The sequence below is a fragment of the Lonchura striata genome, chromosome 16, assembly GCF_046129695.1.
Source record: "Lonchura striata isolate bLonStr1 chromosome 16, bLonStr1.mat, whole genome shotgun sequence".
Taxonomy (NCBI): Eukaryota; Metazoa; Chordata; class Aves; order Passeriformes; family Estrildidae; genus Lonchura; species Lonchura striata.
Genome location: NC_134618.1, coordinates 2,900,969 through 2,925,648, shown reverse-complemented (window position 1 = coordinate 2,925,648; position 24,680 = coordinate 2,900,969). Strand labels below are relative to the sequence as shown.

General features: G+C 48.9%; 2 protein-coding genes and 1 long non-coding RNA gene across 4 annotated transcripts in view; 2 read left to right on the top strand and 1 right to left on the bottom strand.

The window, feature by feature from the left end:
• The window catches only part of LOC110470215 (syntaxin-binding protein 4-like), a 35,126-nt gene extending 24,166 nt beyond the window's left edge, over nucleotides 1–10,960 (top strand). The window contains exons 11-21 of the mRNA XM_021529699.3: nucleotides 665–762; nucleotides 2,348–2,444; nucleotides 4,461–4,588; nucleotides 5,078–5,170; nucleotides 5,664–5,729; nucleotides 5,825–6,013; nucleotides 6,463–6,579; nucleotides 7,700–7,749; nucleotides 8,603–8,733; nucleotides 9,967–10,024; nucleotides 10,792–10,960. Coding sequence (XP_021385374.3) covers nucleotides 665–762; nucleotides 2,348–2,444; nucleotides 4,461–4,588; nucleotides 5,078–5,170; nucleotides 5,664–5,729; nucleotides 5,825–6,013; nucleotides 6,463–6,579; nucleotides 7,700–7,749; nucleotides 8,603–8,733; nucleotides 9,967–10,024; nucleotides 10,792–10,894 — 1,130 coding nt within the window. The 3' untranslated portion in view covers nucleotides 10,895–10,960. The remainder of the gene's footprint in view (nucleotides 1–664; nucleotides 763–2,347; nucleotides 2,445–4,460; nucleotides 4,589–5,077; nucleotides 5,171–5,663; nucleotides 5,730–5,824; nucleotides 6,014–6,462; nucleotides 6,580–7,699; nucleotides 7,750–8,602; nucleotides 8,734–9,966; nucleotides 10,025–10,791) is intronic.
• Nucleotides 10,961–15,835: 4,875 nt separating this feature from the next.
• LOC110470234 (uncharacterized) lies at nucleotides 15,836–17,531 on the bottom strand. The gene is made up of 2 exons (XR_002465373.2): nucleotides 17,221–17,531; nucleotides 15,836–16,374 (listed from the first exon to the last, which is right to left on the bottom strand). It is a non-coding gene; the product is annotated as an uncharacterized LOC110470234 (long non-coding RNA).
• Nucleotides 17,532–17,611: 80 nt separating this feature from the next.
• The window catches only part of SEC14L5 (SEC14 like lipid binding 5), a 37,341-nt gene continuing 30,272 nt past the window's right edge, over nucleotides 17,612–24,680 (top strand). The window contains exons 1-3 of one of the 2 annotated variants that reach the window (XM_021529657.3): nucleotides 17,612–17,677; nucleotides 21,274–21,379; nucleotides 23,240–23,315. In XM_021529657.3, coding sequence (XP_021385332.1) covers nucleotides 23,253–23,315 — 63 coding nt within the window. In that variant the 5' untranslated portion in view covers nucleotides 17,612–17,677; nucleotides 21,274–21,379; nucleotides 23,240–23,252. Of the gene's footprint in view, nucleotides 17,678–17,782; nucleotides 17,907–21,273; nucleotides 21,380–23,239; nucleotides 23,316–24,680 lie in introns of those variants that run through there. The other variant, XM_021529658.3, reaches the window with a different exon arrangement.

The following is a 24,680-nucleotide window of genomic DNA, read 5'->3' as shown; positions in this document are numbered from 1 at the left end:
TGCAGCAGTGCTGGCAAAGCTGAGCCAGCTGTTGGCAGCTGGATCCTCCAGCTCATGACAGCTTTTCACCAGTACAGCAGCTGCTGCCTCTGCCTCTCTCTGCCTCTATGCCTGCCTCACAACACATGTGGTTCCTTCTACCCAAAAAAAACCTTCCTGCCCAACTGAGGGAAAAAAGGTTCAAGGCTTTTTGCAGTCTTGAGAAGGGAAAAAATCTCAGAATGGTGCTCTTCCACATCACTTTTAATCTGTTCATTCTCATGGGTGTCAGGAATTCTTTCAGTTTTGCTTAATCAGCGTAGACAAGAACCAGGCATATTTTAATTTGTTTTTCTTACAGTTTACCATAACTCCAAGACTTCACAAAACTTCATGATTGGAAATTTCCAAAGTGCTGGAAATATTCTGCAGTCCTTTGTCCCTGGATGAAACATGTCACTCTAAACCACGCAGAAGCCCAGTTTCAGAAGGATTTGCCCCAGTATCCAGTCTTTCCAAGACAGGCCTAGTTCAGCCTTCCAGAGCTGGTTTTAGTAAATCCTGGACTTGGATTTTTGCCCTACTGCACACACTTTATATTTCATGCAACAAGAGATCTGAATTTTCTTTTACAGACACCTCTACCCAAATGCTTCCCCATTAATATTTGGGTTTGATTTTTCAGCACCTGCTTCAGCTTCTAACTACAAAGCAGCTTCAGGCACCAAACCTAAAGTAGCACTGGATCCCCATATTCGGCTCAAGGATGGAAAACTGGAACTGGTAAGTGGCAGGATCCCTCTCCACAAAGCAGTCTCCTTGTGTACCGTGCAGGAAATAGTCCATCTTCAGATGAGTTTGCTGGAGTTTGAGTCCAGGCTCTGAAGGTAAAGAGGGTGAAACATCCTGACTGTGTCCAAAGGGGCATTTAAACATCCATTGGCTCATCTTGGGTATTCCTTGGTCCTCCATGAAGCTCCAGAAGTCTTTTCCTGGCAGCTGCACCTCCCTTGGACATCATGCCATTGGCTAAGGTTGTGCCCTCCAAACTTTTGGTGCTGCTGTCACTGCTAGGGTGACCTCAGACAGCCTAGTGTGGGGGAGGGAAAGGTGAGATAAGAGATATCTCATCGAGGAGCCATCCAGAACTACTGATTCCTCCATCATTTTATGGAGAGCAAATTCCATGGGCACGGAGCGGAGCTGCTCATCTGCGCACCGACACCCTGGGGAGGGCCAGGGTGCCTTGGGGGGCCGTGTCCCAGGCTGGCACTTGGGTTCTCCCGGCGTTCGAGGGGGGCTGTGGGGACAGAGCCCTTTGCGGGGCCGCGGCGCCACGGAGGTCCCGATGTGACGAGCAGCTGCTGCCACCCGACGGTCGCGCAGCGGAGCCGCTCCCTGCGCCTGCCCAATTCCCTAAAGCGGGATCCAGGACGTGTCTGCGCAGCGACCTCTGCTCCTCGCCGGGACCAAGCAGCTCCTCTGGGCTGGCAGGAGCGGAGCGCTCGGCCTCGCTTCTCCAAGCCGTGTTAGGTGCGGGGTGACACTGGCACAAGCCGAGGTGGCTTTGGGGTGCCCAGGCCCGCCAGCATGCCAAAGTGTGGGAGCCCGCAGCGCTGCCTTGCACAGGAGGTGGGACTCGGACGGGACAGCCGATGGTGCCGGGAAGGCGAGCGAGGAGAAAGGGGCTCCCTCCGCAGCCCCTTCCCAGGGAATTCCCGGGAGGTGCTGTGAGCAGGAGCTCTGAGTGCAGCCTGGCACAGGTGAACCTTTCACTCGGGATCTTTCCCAGAGTCTGCCGAGCTCGATTTTGTCTTTTAAAAGCTTCCAGTTGCTGTTGCCAGCAGGGAAGTGGGGCTTGCACAGGTTTATCTGCTTCTGTGTGCTGCCCTGAGGTTGAACTGATAAATATCAGTAGAAGTTAGGGCATCTGGAGTAATGAGAGTGCAAAACATGCATGGAGGAGCAAAATGCTTGACTGTCTCCTCTCTCCATGAGAAACACTGTTAATAGCTTTTATCTTCCTGATCCCAAACACAATTGCTGGGCAACAAGAGAAAGGAGAGGCTGAGCTCTTGCCAGCTGAGTCTTGCTAAAACCCACTGGCTTTTGATAAAAGTCCGGAAAACTCATCAGAGCCATAATTCTGATTGCAGATAAAATGTTCTTGGAGGGCTGTGAACCTGTGTTTAGGAACAGACATTTCTGTACCTGTGCAGCAAAGGAGAGACTGGAAATCCAATCCAAGCCTGTTCCTTTGGTCGATGCTGCCTGGAGAAACCCAGCACCAAGTGTCTTCTCAGTGCTTACCCCAAAGAATTGTTTTTCCAGTATTTTTCTTTTGAAAGGCTCCTTGTTTCTGCTCAAGGTTCTGCAGTACCTTGGTCTGGATGTGACCGAGGAGAAGAAGAGGCAGCTCCGGCAAAGCCTGACCACGGACTCGCAGGGGACTGTGGCCTATGGAGGTGAGCAGGAGCTCTGCCCAGGGGGATCTGACATTTCTCTGCAGCTTCAGTGGCAGCTAAAAAGGGAAAAAGAGACAGAAGTGGCTGGTGAGACACCTGCCTGGGATGGGATGGGATGGGATGGGATGGGATGGAGCCTATAAAGAGGGAAAATCACAAACACAAAAGAAGGCATTCTGTAGAATCATGGAATCCTGGAATGGTTTGGGTTGGAAGGGACCTCAAAATTCACCTCATTCCACCAGACACCTTCCACTATTCCAGGTTGCTCCAAGCCCTGTCCAAGAGGACACTTCCAGGGATGGATCAGCCACAGCTTCACTGTGAAACCTGTGCCAGAGCCTCACTGCCCCCACAGGGAAGAATTTCTTCCTAACATCTAATCTAAACCTACTCTCTGTCAGTTTAAAGCCCTTCCCATTGGCTAGCATAGGTAAAATCAGACTAAAAGAAAGTTGGTGCAATGGCTTGCTTTCCTTAAAATCCCAGCTTTCCTAGCAGGAACTGGCCAGAGGAGACACAGAAGATGGAAGCCAGTTCCACTTTCTGTGGCCTTCCAGAGCATGGCTGGCCCACAGGGGCTGCTCCCCAGAAGGCTTTCAGCAAAAATCCAAAATCAGCAATGTCCCCAGCAGAGAGAACAGTCACAAGGCATCTGGATCAATGTTTTGTGCAGAGGAAGGGATGGGACATAGAGCCCCGACCCTCTCCTACGAGTGAATGGCGTAGTTTGTGGAAACAGAAATAAGGATGATTGGGGGTATTTAGCAAATGTGCTGGTTTTGCAGACAGCCTCTGGCTCCTGCTGCAGCCCAGGGACTGAGCACCATCCAGGACAGGCTTCAAGGTGGGACCATGTGAACCTCATCAAGTTCAACAAGGCCAAGTGCATGTTCTGCACCTGGGTCAGGGCAGTCACAAGCACAAACCCAGGCTGAGCAGGGAATAGACTGAGAGCAGCCCTGGGGGAGGATTTGGGGTGCTGGAGGATGAGAGCTGGACCTGCCCTGGCTGTGAGCACCCAGAAATTCCCCTGGGCTGGGCTAAGCCCTGGTATGGGCAGCAGGAGGGGGATTCTGTCCCCTCAGGTGAGACTCCACCTGCAGAGCTGCCTCCTCCAGCTTGGGGGAGAGCTCAGAGCCCCTGCCAGGGCCCAAAGGAGCTCCAGGAGATCTGGAGAGAGACTGAGGACAAGGCATGGAGGGACAGGACACAGGGAATGGCTCCCACTGCCAGAGGACAGGGATGGATGGGATATTGGGCAGGAATTGTTCCCTGGCAGGGTGGGCAGGCCCTGGCACAGGGTGCCCAGAGCAGCTGTGGCTGCCCCTGGATCCCTGGCAGTGCCCAAGGCCAGGTTGGACAGGGCTTGGAGCACCCTGAGATAGTGGGAGGTGTCCCTGCCCATGGCAGAGGATGGAATAAAAAAATCTTTCTGGTCCCTTTGTGCCCAAATCATTCCATGTTTCTGTGATTCTGTGACTGGAATCTCTGGGACCTTGGTGCCACCTCCCTGATGGCTCCCACCTGTTCCACACAGCCCCTTCTCCTGTGCTTTCCTTCATGTCTGAAGGTAAAAATTAATGTGGATTTTCACACTTGTCAATTTAACACCTCTTCTAAGTGCTGAACTCACTGAGTTGTCTTTTTGTTTAAATTGGTAACATGAGAAATGGCAGCAGGTGCAATTTTGTCAGGGTAATGTGGGTCTAGCTTAAAATTTTAAAACTTTCAGAACCACAGTTGTGAGAACTCCCCTGTGAAAATATCTGGGGTTTTCTCGGTTTTAAAAATGTCAGTTTTTTCAGTTGGATAAGCAACAGGAGTCTGACAAAGGCTGTCAGCAATAGATTTAAATCTGATGGGATTGCTGACAAACCCAGGATTATTAGAGAAACCTGTGTGGCATCTCTAAATCCTGCTTGGCACCAGTGGATGGCCCCAAAGTCAGCGGCATTTCCTCCTAACACACAGCAATTTTCTTTTAGCCTGGTAAAAACTGATTGTTTCTCACAGATGTTCTCCAAGCACTCAGGGATCTGATGCAGCAGGAGCTGGACGAGGCTGGTCTGGATTCCAGCTCTGTGCTCTTCACTCAGCACGAAGTGGCCAATTTGCTGGATACTTCAGCTTTTCACTCCCCGGTCAGTCACCCCAGAGCTCTCCTTCATTGAATCCATGGATCTTCTACATTGAATCCATGGAATTCTGAGATGGAAAAGCTAAATTACCATTTTATGGTTGTTCTAGAGTTAGAAAGACAACGCCAAACTACACATTAATCATTTTTTAATAGGAAATTCTGTAAAGGACCTAAAACTTCTCATTTTTATTAAGGAAGTAACAGTATCTATGGGATAATAAGAGGAAGCAGCCTGGCAGTTATACAGAAGAAGAAACAGCCACAATTAATAAATTCTAAGTAATTTCATTTGGTTCACAAAGTGAAAATTCACTCTAGCTCAGCTATTTCAGCAATGATGGGGATCAGAGAGTGAAATTCTGTGGGGCGAAATGAACCACCCTGGAGCTGAATTATTTAATGTGAATTTTGATCTATTGCATAAAAATGCTGACTCATTTTTTAGGCAATTTTGATTCAATGTGTGATGAGTCTGTCCCTCTCCTTGCAGACCTTTGACTCTCTCAACTGCAATGGCAGCGAGGACCTGGAGCAGCTGCAGCTGGAGATGAGGGATCTGCGGCACGAAGTCCGCAGGCTGAAGGTGGAGCCTCCTCTCAGAGCAGATTTCTTGGCTGGGGTGCTCTGCTGTAGCTCTCTGTGGGGGTAATGGGGTGGCCTGTCCCTCTGGAGAAGTCACCAGGTTGCATTCTGTGCATTCCTCGTCGCACAGGAGCCTCTCACCCTCCACTCTCCTTAATTGCCTCTTTCTTGCTCTTAACCTCAAAGGAAAACTTATTTGTACTCAAGCATGCAGTCCCTTCTCAGCAGGGAGTTAATATATTTAAAAAGCAGGTCTCATTAAGAATTCCAGTGTGTGATTAACAGAAGCAGCACCTGTCCTCTCACCCATACCTGGCTGTGAGCACCTCGGCTGTGTCCAGGTGGAATTCTGCAGGTCACAGCTCTAAAAGCTCTCCCTGTGTGGGGGGGAAAGTGCATACAACTTCTGTAAAATAATATTCTGGTGGATAGGAGCATTCTAGAAAATGTCCTGTCATTTGTTGCTTCTAATCTGGTGAAAATATTTCCCACAGTCTCTCCTGAGAGAAGTGGAGAGCAGCAAGAAGTTGATGGAGGATGAGCTTCAGAGGCTGAACCAAGTTAGTGAAGGGATTTCTGGGGTGCTTGGGGTGGGCTGGGGGTTGGCAGCTGAGGGGGACGTGGTGTGTTCATCAGAAGTTCCCCGTGCTTGCAGAAGGCGCTGGGGTTCCTGTCGGAGAACCGGACCCTGCACAGCAAACTGCAGATGGCTGAGGTGGTGCAGAGACAGGCCCACAGCGCCGAGCAGGACTATGAGGAAGTGATCCACCTGCTGGAGGCTGAAATTGCAGAACTGAAGATGCAGCTGGCAGGGAAAAAAGCAAAGCACGTGTCTGAAATAGAGGTAATGCAACCCCCTGGAAAAACTCACAGCTCTTCAGACTCTTCTTCTGTGGGTTCATAGAGTTGTGCAATGATTTGGGCCAGAAGAGACCATAAAGCCCATCTCATTCCAACCCCCTGCCAAGGGCAGGGACACCTTCCACTATCCCAGGTTGTTCCAAGCCCCATCCAGCCTGGCCTTAGAAACTTCCAGGGATGGGGCAGCCACAACTAAGGTTACCATGCTTCTATTTACACAGGAGAAAATTAAATACCACATAGATGATTTGCTGTGTGGGACCACAAGGCCAATACAGACTCTGGATCTGTGTTATAATTTGCATAATTTCCACTGTCCCTTCCCAAAGGACACTGCTTTTGCTTGTAGCAAATGCCACAAAGTGTTGTTTCCAAAAGCCAAGGCTGGAGCATCACCACCACCTTTCTCCTCCTCTTGTGTCCCTGCCTCAGGAGGACATCCTGGAGCTGAAGAGGCAGCTGTCCCTGGCTGATGGCCAGCTACGAAAATCCGAAGTCTCCCGGAAGCGCCTGGAGATCTGCAATAGGAAACTGCTCCTGTTTGTGCAGGTGAGCTGTGGACCTGCCCCGGTGCTGCAGCATCACCATGGCCTCTTTCCTTCAGGGTGGTTTTGCAAATCCAATCAACTTCCTGCTCCATAAGCAAGAGGGTTTTTTTTTTCCTGTCTCACTCAAAAAAGTCACTTTCGGTTGGTTAGGAGGAAGCAGGGAATGAACTCAGATCTCCTCATAGCCCTGGGAGCAATGCAAACTCTGTGGTGCAGGTTGTGCTGGTGGCTCTGCTCTTCCTGGCTCCCCGTGCTGAGGCTGTCAAAATCATCCGTGCTCACCTTCCCCTGCTATAGCTCTATAAATAGGAACCTAGAGAGTGGCTTTGCTCTTCCAGTGCTTTTCCCCCTGGATTCCCTGCAAAATCACAGTTTAGTCTTTCATTTGGTGGGTTTTCCATTTCATTCCCTATATTGGGAACACCAGTATGTGTCATTAATAAACTGGCCAGCATGGGAAGCATTAGTAGTCAGTGTATCTGCTATGGCTACTGGTGGCCTGTCCCAAGAATTCTTGAAATCAAGCAAAAACAGTGGAGCAAAAGGAAATGTAGGTGCTGTGTCCTCTGCTCCAGAGAAGGAAGAATTAAATGCATCCAGAGCTTCAGCACTATGTGCTAGAGCCTGTGCAGTTTGGGGTCACACTTTGGAAATATATCTCACTTGACCCCAGGGTTGAACATCACAGGATTTTTGAGCACTGGAGCAAAATGTCTTCCTTTTTTCTCCAACCCTCAGTAGTGTTGGAGAAGTGCATGGTAATGAGAGCTTACACGTGCAGGTCCAACCCAGGAGCCAGGGATTGCTGGCAGCCATGATCACTGAAATGCGGCCTGCAAAATTGTTCCTTGGAAGAGGATTTTTGTGTTGCATTTCATACATTTTAGCAGTGATATTAAAATGCAGAATTCAGATGTGTCTGTAGATTCATGAATGCTGCCTAAGCTGCAAAAGGCCTTGAGATATTCGCTTCAAGGGCAATGAATAAGCAGAAGCTGATTACTGTCATATTAAATCTGATCATCAGGCAAAACCCATGGGGTTTGTTCTCAGGAATTATTCATTTCTACAAGTTTGAAACCCTTTTTTTTTTTTTTTTTTTTTTTTCTGTTGCATGACAGAACATTTACAAGGTCCTGAGCACACACAGTCATTTACCAGATGAGAAAAGGTAGGAGATGGCTTCTGGGAATGGTGAATAGCAACATGAAATGTCCTTTTCTGACCTTTCTTTGAGGAAGGAGCTTCACACATAACCTACCCAGAGTTTCTAAACATACTTTCACTTTGGAAGTGAAGCCATGGGAGAAAGATGATCTGGAGGCTGCTGGTGGGTTGGTGCTGGAGGACTTTGGCCTCTGTTCAGGCTTTTTTTGGGACCGAGTAGCTGAAACTCAGCTTGGGTTAAATTGCTCTTGTCAGCAGAGACCCCAGGCAGGTTGTTTCAGAGCAGCAGAGTTTTGACCCACCTGCTTTTCCAAACATAAACCAGGTTTTGGCTCCAGGACCACATCCTTTTTTATCAGCAGTTAGAGAAGACAGAGTGTAAACAAGGAACTCTCCAGACTCTCAGCTGCATGAATGGCTGCAAACACAGAGCTTAAGCTTCTGGACTCCCCTCCAACCTGAGCCTATCTCCTATCACTTGGGCATAAATGTATCACAACTCTATGTGTGTTTTTAACTGATTAAATCATTGAAAAGTCGCTGTCCCATCGATAATGACCTGTCCCTTTAAAAGCCAGTTTTTAAGAGGGATGGAAATCAGTTTTTAAGTTTCCAAGTTGGTTATTTCTAATATAAAGTGAGGGAAATGCTTTTGACAAATTCTTAAGAATACTTTGCTATTTTCCTGTAACAAAGCAATGCAAGTGTGTCTAACAGACACTTGAATGCAGAGGGATGGAAATGTAACCCCCCAAACACACAGAATTTATGTAGCAGATCCTTCCTGAGAGGCTGGCCAGGATTGTCAATGACCATTCTCTGATAGAAGTATTGATGGCACTTTCCGTATTTATAAGCATCAACCATGAAACAGAAGAGGATAAAACAGATGCAGTCTCAGACACATCTCTTCCACCTTCAGATCTTGTTGACCTCTTGCTGTCAGAAGCTAAAGAACTGTTAGCACCAATCCTCTCCAACAAGGACGGTAAGCACTAAATTAACTGAAAGCCGAATCCCAGCAAGTCTCAAGTCAGTGTTATTGACAGTTTCCAGCACCTTCCATATTTTTCCATACCAGTTGAGCCTCCCTGATTCTTTCATGCTCACTGAGATGTAATTGCCCTATATCCTTGTGACTCATCTGTGAATCTGCAATGCAGACTCACAGGGTATGGAGTCAAAGACTTGTGCCCAGGGCCAGAGGAAAGGCATTTATCCAGGGGGAAAACCCAAACAGGCAGGAGGAGGGTTTCACAGGATCACTGAAATGCTGGTTGAAAGGGACTGCTGGAGATCAGATCTTCTGCTCCAGGTAGGGCCATCCCAGTAGAGGGATCTGCAGTGGGTTTAGCCAGCCAGGATGGAGATCCACAGCCTTCCTGGATGGTGTTCCCTCACTGCTTTGTGACAAAGATCTTCCCAGAACACAGCCTGAGCTCCCTCAGGGGCAGCCTGTGGCCACTGCCCCCACTTACACTGGCTGCGCTGCCAAAAACAGCTCGGCTGCAGCATCCTTTAATTGCCCCTGACGTAGTGGCGGGGGCTGTGGAGTTGCCTCTTGGCCTCCTCTTTGCCAGGCTAAACAAGCCCAGCTCCTTCAGCCCTCCCCAGCCTCTCCCTGCAGGCCTAGGGCTTCCCTTGCTGGATCCTGTCCAATTTCCCAACAGCTTTAAACCCAGGATCCAAACTTTCCTTACACCATCCAGTATAGTAATGCTGAATGGAAGGGAACAGTCACCTCCCCATTTCCTTGGAGTAAAAAACAGCCATGCTGCCTTTTCCTCACATCTGTGAGAAAATCAAGGAGCAGGCATCCAGCTCCATGGGAGTCTGGATTAGCTTTCCCAGTCTGGGACACTGAGCTGGTCCATAAGCCTTAAACATTTCTTGGCAGCAATTATTTGACCCTGCTCATCTCTTCCGCCACAAAATGAGTGTCTGACCTCCTCAGTGTCACGTCTGGGTGAATGCACAGCCCCAAACAGGTGCCCAGTCCTTGCTCTTTGATGCTATTCACCAGCTCAGCGTGGCCACGGCCCAGCACTGGCTTTGTCTCAAAGCACAAAGGAAATAATTGCAGCCTTTCAGGAGCACCTCTGGTTTATGAGTGCTGTCAGCATTTTCTGAGCTCCTGCCCCATTTAAATGTGCATTATCATAATGCAGCAGCATGGGCATGTTCTCTGCACTAACACTTGGCTCTGTGCTTCCATCTGCAGCTCTGCCATGGGACAGGGACCAGTGCCTGCCTGCTGAAGGAATCCCAAATTACAAGGAGTAGGTGTCAAAACTGATGTGGTCTGTAATTTGGACAACATAGATACTAAACATTCCTGTTTGTTTTGTTAGGTTTTTTTTAACCAAAATTGTTGCTTGACAACTTTTGATCAGATAGCCTAGGAGAGGCTTCCAGATGGCCATGACATAGAAATACTGTGAAATTCCTAGACAGAAAGAGACTTCCGACCCTGCACGGTGTGAATTCCTGGAAATCTCTTTTGGTTTATAAAATGCTGGTTTTCCTTCAGGCCAGATGGGAATTTGTGGTTCTGTGGCTTGTCTAGCCAGCATTTTTATAGTGCACTCTGTGTAAGGGAAAAAGCATCACTGCATATGTTAATCTTTTAAGCTGTGATATCAAGATGCCATGAAGCTCCAGACAATGAAAGCAGGATGACATGGCTTTGTTTGGACGTTAAACTGTTAAATTTCCCTGAAACCTCTTAAACTCCTTGTATTTAACAGAGCTATTTCCTAAAGTTATCTGAAAGAGCACTTTGAGACCTAAATATCTCCTACAGCTTTCTTAGCTTAACTCAACCTGAAGATCTGCCAGCACAGTTTTTTGTTTAGGTACAAAGTACCCATTTGCAAATGATAATTTCAAGGTTATGAAAAGCATTCTCAGACAAAACAGGCAGCCTGCACAGTCTAACCAGGCAAGATCTGTGGCTTCCTCTTCTTTCCTAAATAACGAGTGCTGTCTTCACATTCTCCTCTGTGTCCTTCTCCCAAACTACCTAAGGCATATTTCTCCTTTTCAGCCACCTTCATCAGAAGACCACGTGGCCCCCTCCTGCAGGCCAGGCCAAGAGTGACCAACCACAGCCACCAAGCCCAACGGAACTGCCTAAGAAGTCAACATAAACATCCCATGGCTTGGTGGTGCTCCGAACCACGGCCATCATCCCACGGGAGACAGGAAAGACACCCCCCAGGCACCTCAGCTTCCAGGCCAAGCAGACTGAGAACAAGCTTTCTCACACAAGAATCATTCTTCCTGACTATCCAAGACTTTTTCAGCAACCTCCCCTGCGTGTCTACCTCTGAGTTATCATACAAGGCTTTTTGCTCACAGTTTGCAGCTTTATAGGAAAAATATTCTCATGAGGCTACAGAGGCCTGGATTTCTGTGGCAGCCTTTTAGAGCTTGTATTCTGGGTAGCATGAATGTACCTGAGGGACTCAGGGGTCTCCAAAAGATCCCTTTTGGTATTTCAGATGAAAAACCAAAGTCTATTTAGTGACTGTAATCAAAGCAGCTTAATCCCTAGTGTCCTAGTTGTTTTGGGATTGGTACTTCTCTTTTTATTCTTTTTGTATAGCTTGTCCCAGCTGCAGTGCTTGGGGTGGGAAGCAGCACCTCAGGCAGTTGCTGGCCAGAGTGCAGGACAGCCAGCAGGGTGCTCCTGTCCCAGCGTGGACACCGAGCCCTCCCTGGAACGCGGGCAGGACATAGTGGGCATAGTGAACATAGCTCAGGAAAGGTCCCTGGTGTCACTGGGAAATGAGATCCACATGATGCAAGACTAAGACAGCAGTGGATAGGGATCAGATCTGAGATGGGCATAGATCTGGAAAATAAAATGGAAACACTCCTTACAAGGAGTTTGCTCTCTGGGTTCTGATTGCAGCTGCTGCATTCAGCGTCTCACAGACAAAGACACAGCCTGAGACCATTTTTCCTCCCTCTTATTTTGGCAGCTCCTGGGGAGATGCATTGAGAAGTTGCAAGAAAATGGGGTACAATCTGGCTTTTACAAATAATTTGTTAAGATTACTTCAAATCTTCTTTGTGGGGGTTCAAAGCATGTGGATCCTTTATTGTCTAAATTAAAGGTTTAGGCAAAATCATGACCCTCACCAGTATCTCCTGCACTCGAGGTATCACTGCACTGCTAAACTAGCAACTGTATGGTGGAATATATCACATAAATAACCAGTCTGAAATTTTAGGTAAGCTTAATTTCATAGCTTGGGGTAAATTAAATCTTTGGAGTGCATACCTCAGAATATAAATTAAAGGACCTCTTTTAAAAGGAGACATAATCCTTTGGACTGCTTACAAGGAATATTCCCAGGAAGGAGAAAATATTCAGCTTGGGATATCATGTGTTTAATAGCTCATTCCCCAGTGCTCTCTGCTGTGATGGAATGATAGCAAATCCTGGTGTTACCTGTGGGTTTGGCCCTAGAGCTTTGTTCTCATCTCCTGTGTTACTCAGACAGGTAAGAAGCACACACAGCAAAAGCCAGTCTCACCTGTCTGGCTCTGGAAAAACACGTCCAGCTCCCCTGGGGTTAACCAGCAGATCCCAGTCTGCCCCTGGCAGGGTCTCTCCAAAAGCATTTGGCTGGAAGTGGCATCCTAGGGAGACATCTCCAGCCACTGCTTGTCACACTTGTCAGGGAACAGCACAAACAGGATTTTGTGAAGGAGCAGGTCTTGGGTTGTGCTGCATTATTTCATATACCCAGTGTCACTTGAGACACCTGGGAGAAAAGGGTGAAGTTATGGGGAAAACACACTCCTTTAGGCTGCACTTAATCAGCTAGAAAATCAACAATCTGTTGTGGAAATCAACAGAAGTTTCAAAATCTCTGACAGTCATGGAATACTTTTCTCAAAATACACCACCTCCAAGAGTGCTGGAAAGGCACAGACGAGGACTGTCCCAGCAGGGACCAGTTACATGGTCTGAAAGAGAAATTCTTGATGCTGCTTCCACAGTCTGTATTATTCCATAGATCTGTATTTAAGGTCCCAAGAAAGAAGATTTTGTTTTAAAGAATCAGAGTGGGTGAGGGTTTGGGTGAAATAAGCATTGTGCAGTTGGTGCTGGCACCTGGAAAGGGCTGGCAACAAGGGGATGCTGCTCCAAGGTCACTGTATTTGGGGTCTCCTGAGCTGTCTGTTTCCAAAAGAGCTGTGAAGTTCTCAACCTTTTAAATAGCCCAAATAGCTCTGTGCTCTCAGCTTACTGGCTCTGGGAAGGAAATCCTCCATGTTCCCATCAGCCACTGGAGAGCCTCACATCAACCAAGGATCAAACACTGCATGCTCCCCAAAGCTTTCATGTTTCTCAGCTGGTTTCCAGTACTTCCTCTGAATTTACCATATTCCTTTTGCCTTTGCTCCGAGCTCAGCAGACTTCCCTCTCTCTGTTAACCCCGCTGTTCCAACTCTACCTCTGCAGAGCAGTGCTCAGAGCTAAGCTCTGACAAGAGCTGTGCTCCTGGAGATGACACTTATTTTGGTGACCCAAAATAGCAAACCTGTGTCAGGCTTTACTCCCAGGCAAGGGGAATCAAGCAGAACTCAGCAAGGCACAGGGTGACATCTCACAGAACTACCAAGAGGCAAAAGGGGAAATGCATAAAGGAACAAACAGCACAGAAAGAGAAGTTATTTAAACAAGATGTTCTTCATTCACACAGGGCCTGTCTAGCACTCTACAAGAGAGCTGAATACTGGGTTAATTTGCAATACTTTTGGTTTGCTTGTAAGATTGTGGAGATGTGCTGCTGTCACAATGTGCTGTGTTTGTCTCAGAGAATGTGCCTCGGAGGGTCCCAGAATGACTGCACAGAAATGAGGAGGAGTATTTGTGATAAAAATGAAACCTGAATTGCATTAGATCTTCCTGAGTGGCCTTCCAGATCCTGAAGGGATCCTATACAGAAGATGGAGGGGGTGCTCCAAGAGCATCTAGTAACAGGACAAAGGAGAATTCTTCACACTGACAGAGCAGGTTTGGATTAGGTATCAGGAAAAACTTCCCTGTGAGGGTGGTGGGGCCCTGGCACAGAGAACCTGTGGCTGCCCCATCCCTGGCAGTGCCCAAGGCCAGGGTGGACACTGGGGCTTGGAGCAACCCAGCACAGTGGAAGGTGTCTCTGCCTGTGGCAGGGGGTGGGACTGGATGAGTGTTAAAGTCCCTTTCAGCCCAAACCATTCTGTGTTTCCATGACTCTGATAGGCTGGAACAGGGCAAATATTTTATGAGCCAAAATGCAGAGACCCCACAAACAGAGCATGTCAACACACTGCAGGTGATAAACTCAAAAAGATGCATTTAAAGAGTATCAGTGGGATCAGCTGTTGGGCTGGAAGCTTTGTGGTTAAATATTACTGATGTGATGGGTTTATTTTGTATTTGTCTTATACAAAGCAGAAATTCAGTTCTTAGCTGCTGGTGGGTCAGAGGGCGGGAGACCCCTCTGCTTCATAAAACAAACCAAACCAAGATTGGAGCATCTATTTTAAAAGCTGCAGAAGCAAGGAAGGCAGGGCAGGGAGCCACCTCGGCATTGTCTCGGAAGGTGAATGTAGGAGAGCCATTAGCAAACTGTTCATCTGCAGTCCCGGGGGAAAGGAACCCAATCTCAGTCTGCTGGTCTCCAGTTTCATCCCTGCCAGTGATCTCTGCCATCTGGCTGGGTGACCTTGGGCAGCACATTTCATCTCAGTTTTGCACCAAAAAACAAACGGGACTGAGAGCGGCACGGGGAAGGCAAAGCCCAAAGGGATCCGTGGGATGTGGGGGCAACCTCTTGGAACAAGGGGGCCTGTGAGTGCTGTGGGGCTGGGTACTGCTGGTCTGGTTTCAGTGAAGAAAGCTCCAATATTTCAATGTTTCCTGGCTCTCAGAACAGCAGATCCAGCTTCTTCTCAGCTCTGGTGAAACAGAGTGAGATTAAGTGCTTAAAAGATGTCTTTACAGAGGTGTGGAGGTGGCAGAGGTGAGCTCCAGCCCAGAAGGGTGCGGTGGCATAGGCTGCTGTGTCTATCCCAGTGCTGGAGGCTGTGTGGGGAGCCTCTTCTTCTTCTCAGCTCCACTGTGATACCTGGACTGGAGCTCACGTTTAGAGAGTGGAATACACCTCCACGCTGCTTAAATAGGGCTCTAAAAGGCAGGTGAACCTTACTACTGAATTTTTAAAGCAAGCCTTTAATGTTTAACCAGTGCTGATTTTCTAAGGGCTGTTGAACACGTGTGGCATGGCAGCTCCTCAGAGTGCCACTGCAGAAAGGGCTGGGCTGGAGGTGTGAAAATGCCTTTTCCTTTCCCTTCTGCTTTTCCTTTGCCTCAGGGATCCAGGGGGATCGTTCACCTGCTCAGGGCCGAGTTACCCCAGCACCTCCATGACAAACCACTGCATTTTCTGGCCTCACTTACTGCAGCTTTGCCACAAACCTCCTTTGTAACTTCTTTCAGCTGCTTTCCTAATAATCCCTACAGGCTTTTTCCTGCCAATGCATTTGAATTGCTACTGAGTTTTTAAAATTTATGCCACCAGATGAGGCATTGAAGTTGAGACAAAAGTAGAAGTTGAAGTGAAATGCCCTTGTAATGGGGGAAGTGGAGGCTGAACGGTATCTTCAGACCAGATGTCCTTCCTGGAAAACATTGTCCTTTCTAACTGCAGGAGTTCCTGGGCTGGGTTGCTGAGGGGTGAGAACTTCTTTCTGAGGAGCTCCCATGAGAAAAACCTGAGGGTCAGTGGCAGCCCTTGAGGCAAACACCCAGTCCTGGTAGGTGGAAGGACAGTGAGGGCCCTTGGGAATGCCCTGAAGAGTTGGCCCTGTGTCAGGGGAAAAGGCAGCCCACTGACACTGGAAAATGCCAAGGTGACCTTCTGGCAGCAGGAGAAAACAAGTGTTGGAAAATAGGAATTATAGTCAGGGCTGCACAGCAAAGAGAAAGATGGATTGGAACTCACCAAAATCTCCTCCAGCTTTTATAACCTGAACAAAAGGGAAAACAACCACAACTGTGGCACAAAGTAGTTACAGGCTGGTGTAAATTCTGTAGCAGGAAGATGGAAATATTGCTTTATTTTTTCTTCTCTTTTCTCTGAGGAAATTTAGCAGTAAATGAGGAACAGGAGCGACATGCTTCTTTAAAAAAGAAAGTTGTATTGTGATGGGAAATTCAGAATATTTATTTATAAATAAATACATTTTGTTTTTATTCTGAATATATATTTATAAAGTAGATGTTGCAGGCCTTGAGTAACTTTGTGGCTTTTGATGCCAAGTTGTGCTGCAAAGGTCTTTAGGAAAAGTGCTCTGGCTCCACAGGCTGCAGCCTTGGGAGCTCTGACATTTGATGGTCAACGGTTGTTTTTGAGCAGTGTCAGGCTGGTCTCCTCAGTCTGAGATAGCAGAACATTTCAGGAAATATTGCTGATCAGAAATAGCACTGCAGCTTCCTGAAGTGTCTGCTCAGATAAGGGGACACTCCACAGCTGGAAGCGATAAGGAGGCAGGAAAAGACAAAGCAGTAAATGTGATGTTACTTCAATACCAGCAGGCGAAGGGGCAGCTGGTCCTTAGGGAGAACCTGAAATGAGGTTAAACAAAGTTCAATGAGGTTCTGAAGGTGCAAAACATCCCCCAGCTGGTCTCTCACATCCCTCTCCTCCACCACTCCTGGTGCCACACGCCTCTCCTGCCCCAGGAACAGCTGCTCAGCCACTCTGACACCCCAAAGTCAGGCAGTGCTGGCATCATTTCCTCCAGAGCCACAACCCCGAGGACTGTCACTGAATGGTGACAACTGCCCAGCGCATGGCCTGACAAACAGGGACCACTCATCCTGTGCTGCAAAGCCCCCCAAGATTCACCAAACACTGCACAGGTTTTCAGAGCTGGTGGGAGGAGGGGAAGCTGAGAGGTGAGGATGCCTGCCAGTGTCCTTCTCAGTGTCATGTATCTGAGTGATCTCCTTGTACCTCAACAGAGTAGTTTGGGGAATATTTGCTGGAGGAGTGGGTTCACAGGTGTGTAGTAAGTCACGTAATACATCAAACAATATAGTGCAGTGATAAAGGGCTCAGGTGAGCAGGTCCCTTTGCTCTGATCTACCCTGGGACAAGCAGGATTAAATTGTGTTCCGGAGCTGTGCCTCTGCCTCCTCCTGCCCTGACATAAGAAGGCTCCTCCTGCTCAAGGGCAGGAATCAAAGAAACACGGAACATCCTGAACTGAAGGGTCCCTTCAAGGTCATCAGGTCCGATCCTGGCTCTGCACAGGACACTCCAAGAATCCCACCCTGTGCCGAGAGCATTGTCCAAGCACTCCTTGAGCCCTGGCAGGGTTGTTGCTGTGACCCCTCTGTGGGATGGGGTGAGCCCATCTCCACACACACCCCTCGTTATTCTCCTTTTCTGCCCACATGAGCCCCCACCTGGAGACGTGCCCGGGTCTGGACTCCTCAGCACAGGAAGGACACGGATCTGCCAGGGCGAGTCCAGAGGAGGCAGCAAGACGATGGAGCAGCTCTGCTGTGGGGACAGCCCGAGAGAGCTGGGGGTGCTCACCTGGAGAAGGCTCCGCGGAGACTTTAAAACCCCTTCCAGCGCCTGAAGAGACTCCAGGAGAGCTGGAGAGGCACTCGGGACAGACAGGCCCGGGGGGGACGTCTCCCCGCAGCCCGAGCAGGCTGGAGGGGCGCGGGGCTCCCGGCACGGCCGGAGCCGGCCGCCCCTCAGCGAGATGGCGGCGGGGGCCGCACGTGCGGGGGGCGGGGCCCGCGCGGGCCCGCAGCACAATGGACAGCGCCCGGCGGGGCGGGCCGGCGGGGCGGCGCCGCCGCGGGAGCGCCGAGGGCGGCATGGGGCCGGCCGGGCTGCGCCGCGCCCGCGGTGAGGGGAGCGGGGGTGCGGCGGTGGGAGGTGGGCAGCGCACTCCGGGGGTCCCTCGGGGCCGCCGTGCGAGGGGAGGGCGGGTGGGTGTGAGGCTTTTCCTGCCTCGCGTGCCCGGGCGCGCCGTGAGGCGGCGGTGGGTGTGGGGCGCCGGGAGCCGCTATCCTGCAGACACGGGAAGCCGAGAGGGAATTTTAGTCCTAATCCGGTGGGATCACGGAAGGAGCCGGTGAGACCCGCACGGGGGGCTCGGGGTGGCGGGGGATCCCTTCGGGTTAAGGACAAAACGCAGCGTTCTGAAGTTGGGTTTGTGCTGTGCCGGGCTGAGGGCGGCGGGCGGACCCGGCTGGGCTGAGCCCCGGCGCGGCTGTGAGGGGGACCCGGCACCGGCCCGGGCGGCTCGAGAGCCGGGCACGCCGAGCTCCCCGGGCTCGGGGTTCCACAGATCCGCCCTGAAACTCACCCCGAAGTATGTATCGACTCAAAGGGTGACCCTGGTCAGCGCTGTTAAATGCATTGATGGATTTAACAGGTTGCCCAGAGAAGCTGTTGCTGCTCCATCTCTGGAAGTGTCCAAGGCCAGGCTGGATGGGGTTTGGAGCAGCCTGGGGTGATGGGGCTAGAACTAGCAGGGGCTAAAACAAGATGGGCTTTAAAGTCCCTTCCAAACCATTCTGTAAATTCATGTTTTCAAGTCAGCTTCTAGGTGAACCAAGTATATTCTCCGGGTCACTTGGCTAAACTCCTCCAAGCAGTAGAATTGGTCTGTAGATGGTGAGAAGGTGCTTGTGTTGATGGCACCACTTATCTGGTGGGGCTGATGACAGCCAGCCTCTGCTCAAGGAAAATACAGCTGCAGGTTTCAGTCAAGACACACTGAAACAGTGCTGGTGCTTTGTTGTACTGTCGAGTGAGCTGCTGCCTGGCTCTACTCTTGATTTACATGTTAAACCTGAACCGTGGGGTCCTTGGCAGAAGAAGGATATGAACTTGTTGAAGTGGGTCCAGAGGAGCCCATGGAGATGCCCCAAGAGATGGAGCCCCTCTGCTCTGGGGCCAGGCTGGAAGGCTGCTCACCTGGAGAAGGCTCCAGGGAGACCTCAGAGCTCCTTCCAGGTCCTAAAGGGGCTCCAGGAGAGCTGGAGAGGGACTGGGGACGAGGGATGGAGAGTGATGAGGCCCTTGCACAGGTTGCCCAGAAGAGCTGTGGCTGCTCCATCCCTGGAAATGTTCAGTTTGGGATAGTGGAACCTGTCCCTACCCAGTGCAGGGGGGGAAACAGGATAGGCTTTAAGGTCCCTTTCAACCCAGACCATTCCAGGATTCTGTGTTTAAATTGTGTTTGAGAATGTACTATTTCCTACACTGGATGGATAAATGGATGTGGTATAACTTCCTGTGGAGTAGTAAGATGAGGAATGAGGGGGTTTACTTCAGGAATGCTTATCTCCTGCTACAGGCTGGTAAATATCAGGGAGTTAATGTATTGCTATGCATAAAAGTTCCATGGTGATTCTTTGGTGAGAAAATTACCTTATGAGATGGATGTGTGGAAATATTGGACATGGAGCTTGTTGTGAAACACAAATGGAAGAGAAGCAGCTCTAAGAGCAGAGTGCTGGACACTGTTCCGTTTCCTTCCTCCCCTCAGCCAAAAAGACTGTTCCCTATTGTGTGGTCAGGAATGTATAAATGTTGTTATTTGGGTGTTTGTGTTACTTGTCTTTGGTTTTGATCCTCGCCAGGACTCCAGGTACCTCTGCCAGGTGTAGGAGCAGTGCCCAGGCTCCACCTCAGCACAGTGACCCTCACCTTCCATGCTGCTTCACTTGCTGCAGAGGTGTTTCTCAGGGGCAAGATTAAGCCCTGCCTGAGCGGATGTCTGCTTCTAAAAAATGGCAAAGGTTTATTCGGGTACCATTCTGCCTTGAGCCTTCCTTATATCAAGCTTCAAGAGACTTGTTCTTTAGTTCTTAGGTGAAAAAGCTCAAATAAATATCCTAGAGCTTGGTACTGTGTTGTTCTTCTGTGTGCAAAGCATAAATTACAATATCTCCCTAAGTGAAAGGGGCACCAGGCAGAGGAAATGTCACACACCTTTCTCCCCACCTTTCTCTAGAAGGCAGGAGGAAAGAATGCAGCCCTGTGGAGTCCCCCTTTTCTAACTGGAAATATCAGCTTAGCTGGGTGCCACAGCTGGCTTTCACGTGGTGTAGTGGTATTTGAGGAAGTCAATAATCTTGCTATTTTCAGCAGTTCTTTGTCAAAAACAAAACAAAAACCCCTGCTCAGTTCTCTTCAAGATGAAAAGCAACCACCACAGGTGGGAGAAGTTAATAAAGTCACTTGCTGCCAGTTCCACGTCCAGCAGGCAGCTCCAGTGTGGAAGGAGCTGAGTGAATTCTGTGCCTGGCTGAGAAGCAGGGGCAGGGGGCTTGATTTAGGGATTTCTGGGTATTTAATCTACACACTCAGTTTCTGATTTCCAACCATCTGGCTGTATTCTGTCAAGTAAGCTGCTCCTACAAATAGTAGAATGGAAGTCAAGCATCTGGAAAATCCCTCAGGTGTGCAGTGAGTGATTCTGGATGGAAAGGAAACACACAGTTAATGTCACTGCCTGTCCCTTTGCTGTGTGTAGTGATGTGTGTTCCTCACGGGAGCCCTCACAGGCCTGGCTCCTGTGCTGGGGGAGCTTTGCACACTGGGGGTGCACCACTGCTTCTTCAGAATCCATTTCTCTGGAGTGCTTCCAGAGTTACAGCAAGTGCCATCAGGGTCCATATCCCTCCTCTTCCCACCTCCTTCCCTGGAGCACCCAGCAGGTGGATCTCGAGTTTGTAATGAGCTCTCTCTGCTTGGTTCACAGAGGAATTGTTGTGTGTGCTGGAGCAAAAGGGATGCCCAGGGAGCTGAGACTGTCAGGGCTCAGTGTGGCACAGTGTGTCACAGGATTCTCTGTGAAATGTGGTGGCTTTTGCTGTTTTCTGTGTTCAGCTGTGCAAGAATTGAAATAATTTAATATCTACTTGGGATGGCTGTTAGTAGCCAGATTTGTTGCTTCAGTGCACTGATGACTCCAGCCTCTGAGCTTTTATCAACTGCTCTGGGCTTGACCAGCTGGTATAAATGCTTTTTCCTGGTGTTTCCCCAGGGATGCTCCCTGGTGTGCCTCCACCTGTGGACTGGGTTTTCTAAGTGGTCATGCTGCAGTTCAGTGGGTCACTGCTCTTCACCTGAGTTGTCTTCCCTAATATGTTTTTTTAGCCAGATGCAAATAGGAAGTTGAGCAGGGAGCCTGGGCCACTGTAGAGCTGGAATGATGTTTGAGGAGCAGACATACTCTCTGATTGGGTGGTTTCTTTCTGGTGGTTGAACATACCTGTTTATAATTTGGGTGGAACACAAGATGAATTTAAAACTAAATCTTTGGTGCTAAAGCCCTGGGAAGATGCACATCTTACAATATGGCCCAGATGCCCAATGGTAACACCTGGGACTCTGTCCTTATCAATGCTAATCATCATCTAAAGCCAGGTGTGCCAAATAGCCACTTTCACTGCCTTTTCTGATGTTTTTTTTCCCTTTTTTCCCAGGACTTACAACAGGAGTCCCTGTTGCTTTGAGAAGCACAATGACCATCTCACAGCTCTGTTTGGAGGAGAGGGCATAGAAGGTCTGCTGTCACTGTACTCTCCTAAGGTATGAAAGATTTCTAGGGCAGGTGTGAGTTATCAGCTGTCATTTTTTTACAGCTTCCTGTGGGTATAATGGTCACTGGCTCTTTTCTCCAGCCTTCCCTCAGTTGGAGGAGCACAGAGGCAATAAACCTGTGACAGTCGAGTCCAGCAGCTGCCAGAGCAGTGGGTCTATCCAGGCAGCACAATTAAGGCTGCTGAGCTACAGCTTGTGCCATCCCACTGTTCTGTGGCTGGTGCCTCTGTTTATGGTGCCTTTGTGGGTGATTCTAGACTGGTTTGTCAGCCTTCCTGCTGTGAAGGTTTCTGCCCTTCTCCTGCAGAGATGCAGGAATTCCTGGTGTAGGAGGTGAGGTCAGAATAAGCAAGAGCCCAGCTAAAAGTGCTCGATGAGGCTTCTCCCGCTCTATCTGTGCTCACTGGGAAGGTCCCTGCCCAGCCTAATCGTGTTACAGGTCGTGTTCCAAGGTGCCCTGTCCTGTGCCTCTTGGCTCGGGTGTCTGATACCTGATAGCAGCCTGGGCTTCCTGAGATGTGCTTGTGCTGCTCCTCCCGCTGCATTCTGGGCTGGATGCTCTGCTGGGGGGTTCTCTCTCCATTGACTGGCTTTTAGCACCAATGGGACTGAGAGATCCAGCGAGCCCTGACCTTAGCTGCTTGGTAATGTGACCCCCTGCAGAGGAATTGTCTGATCACTGGGCCCTATTTCTCCAAAAATCCCTCATTATCAGGTATTCAAACTTTTCAAGTCCTTTCTCCCTCACCCTTGCATAGATTTTACAGTGTGATGGCATTTTGCAGCAATTTTTGAGGGAGGATCTATTGCCTATTCATGTTTCACCTCCGGTTTTGGGCTGAAAATGTCAGGGCTAAGTTGTGTGAGTGCTCTGACTGTTGAGTTCAGCGCTACACTGCGTCATGTTGCCGAGGGCTGTGTCTGCTCAGCGGTGGAATTTGAGTGGGGTGGAATGAGCACAGTGCCTCCAACCAGCCATCCAGCCTTTTGTGTCCTGATGTTCGTGGATGGTATTGGCAGGAGCAGTACAAAGGAATTCCTGAAGGAATTGCAGAAAGCAGCCTAATAATGCTTTTTATAATGATTTGTGTACTTCCCTTGAGATGCTGGTTACTGATGCATGTTTGAGAGTTAAAACCTGGGCAGGAGAGTCTGAGGGAGGAATCCCGATGAGGACAGTGAGAGGTGGCTGGGAGAAGGGAAATGCTGAGGACAGGATTGTTCCTGTTCCCTGCAGTTCTTGCCTCAGTTCAGCTGGAACAGTGGGCATCCAGGCAGTGGGATGTGATTGCCAGCTTAGCATCAAGCATGTTCTTTCAGCATGCTGCTTCCTTTTCCTTCCTTTCAGTGAGCTAAAACAACTGAATCCTACTTTGTGCACAAAAGCATTTAAAACATGGAGGCGTGGAAATCTGTGAGAGCTTTCAATGAGAAAGATTTTGTCCTAATTATTACAGATATAATGTAGGGAAGGGGGATAGAGGGAAGAATTGCTCTGTAGGCTCTGTAAGGCTCCTAAGACAAGCTCCTTCTCCAGAGTACAGTTCATTCTGGCTTTACATCTCTGTGCTGTGCTTTAATTATTGTGAGTTTTGTTGGAGGTCCAAGTTGAATTTATTGCAGCAGTGCTGGCAAGCAGCACAGGATACTGGGCAAGCCTCTGGACTGGGACTACAGAGATTTGCTTCTGTCTCTGCTATTTACTAGGCAAGATATTCTACTTAATAAATCTCCTCTCTGTTTGTAAGAAAGAGCTACAACTTCTAGTAAGGTCTGTAAAAATCACCTAGAATGTATTCGCTGCTTGGCGTGGGGGATCTAAAATGTTCCAATTTCTCTCTATTACAGGTGTGTGGTAAAAATGGTGCAGAAATACCAGTCCCCAGTTCGAGTCTACAAATACCCTTTTGAGCTCGTCATGGCAGTGAGTAACACTCAGCACTTTCCCTGCTCCAGCTGCTGAGGGCCAGGGGAGGTGGGGGCTGTGGGTTTGGGTGGATGTCTGTGACAGTCCTACTGCAGGAACAGAGCCTCAGTTCCCCTCCTCCAATTTCCCAAGAAAAACAAGAATCAGTATCTCAGCATTAAGAATGGCAGCTTAGTTGTTAGAAGGGGAAAAAAAACCCAAACAAACAAGAAAATCCAACCTTATGTAATTATTCTTGGACATGGAAGGAAAAAAACTGACGTTGTTAGGCAGGGTCAGTTTGCAGCCAGACACATTCTTTGCTATATCACCAAATGCCACTCAGTTCAAAATTTGTCCAGATGTGATCCCAATCAACATGTGGATATGGATGTATCAACAACTGGATTCTGGAAAATACTGAGCTTTTTTATTTGGTTAAAGGCTGGAAATCTTTGGAAAAAGTCTTCTGTATTGTTCTTCCCCATCCACTCTGTGATTGAACTGTCAGGAGACCTCTCAAAATCTTGTGATTTCCACAAGGGGCTTGAGGGCTATCATTGAAGTTCATTCACTGGGAATGCAGAAGGTTGGTGTTGACTGTGGGAGTTGCTTTAGGCAGAGTTTCTTTGCAATATTCTGGACTTTGTCACAATTAGATGTGAGTTAAATACCTTTCTCAAAGGTTTGCTGCTGCATTTCAAGGGTAGCATTGGGTGTTGTTAGAGGAGATGGCTTATGGAATCTTGCAAGGTTTTGTTTTGTAATCTGCTGGGCATTTCAGTCAGCTGAAGGGATCCCAGGCTTGGTGTTTGCCACTTTTAGCCTGCTGCTTCCTCCATTACCTGTTCCCAGTTCCTTTAGTTTATGGGAACCCAGAAAGAAGATGGAAAGCTGCAGCTGTGGCAGACAGCTGATGTGATTCCCATGAATGGAAGGGAGAGCCTCTTTTGAGTTCCTCTTGACAATGTGACCTCTTCAAGATTTCTGAAAAATGCCTTAAGATTTTTTTATCCAAAACAGCCTCCAAGCTTTTATTTTAACAGTTAAAACTGGGGGCATCAGTTTGTTCCTCATTGTGAATAGGGGACCCCAAAGGTAGCAGCAGCTGAGAATGAGTGGTTGCTGTTCACTTTGCTTTCTGATCATCCACATGAACACTGCTTTTGCTGACAGTTGAGTTCCCTCCCAAATCTACCCCTATTTTCCGCAGTCTTAGCCAGATTTGCCATGTCTGTTCACAGCTAAACCACAGAACGTGCCACAGAATTGCCCTGACCAGTCTGGGGCTGATGACTGTGGCAGTGAAGCCTTCCTGGCTGTGGTCTTTTCTCTCTCAGTGCATCCTGTGTGAGAATAAGACACCGGTACCTGTGATGAAGA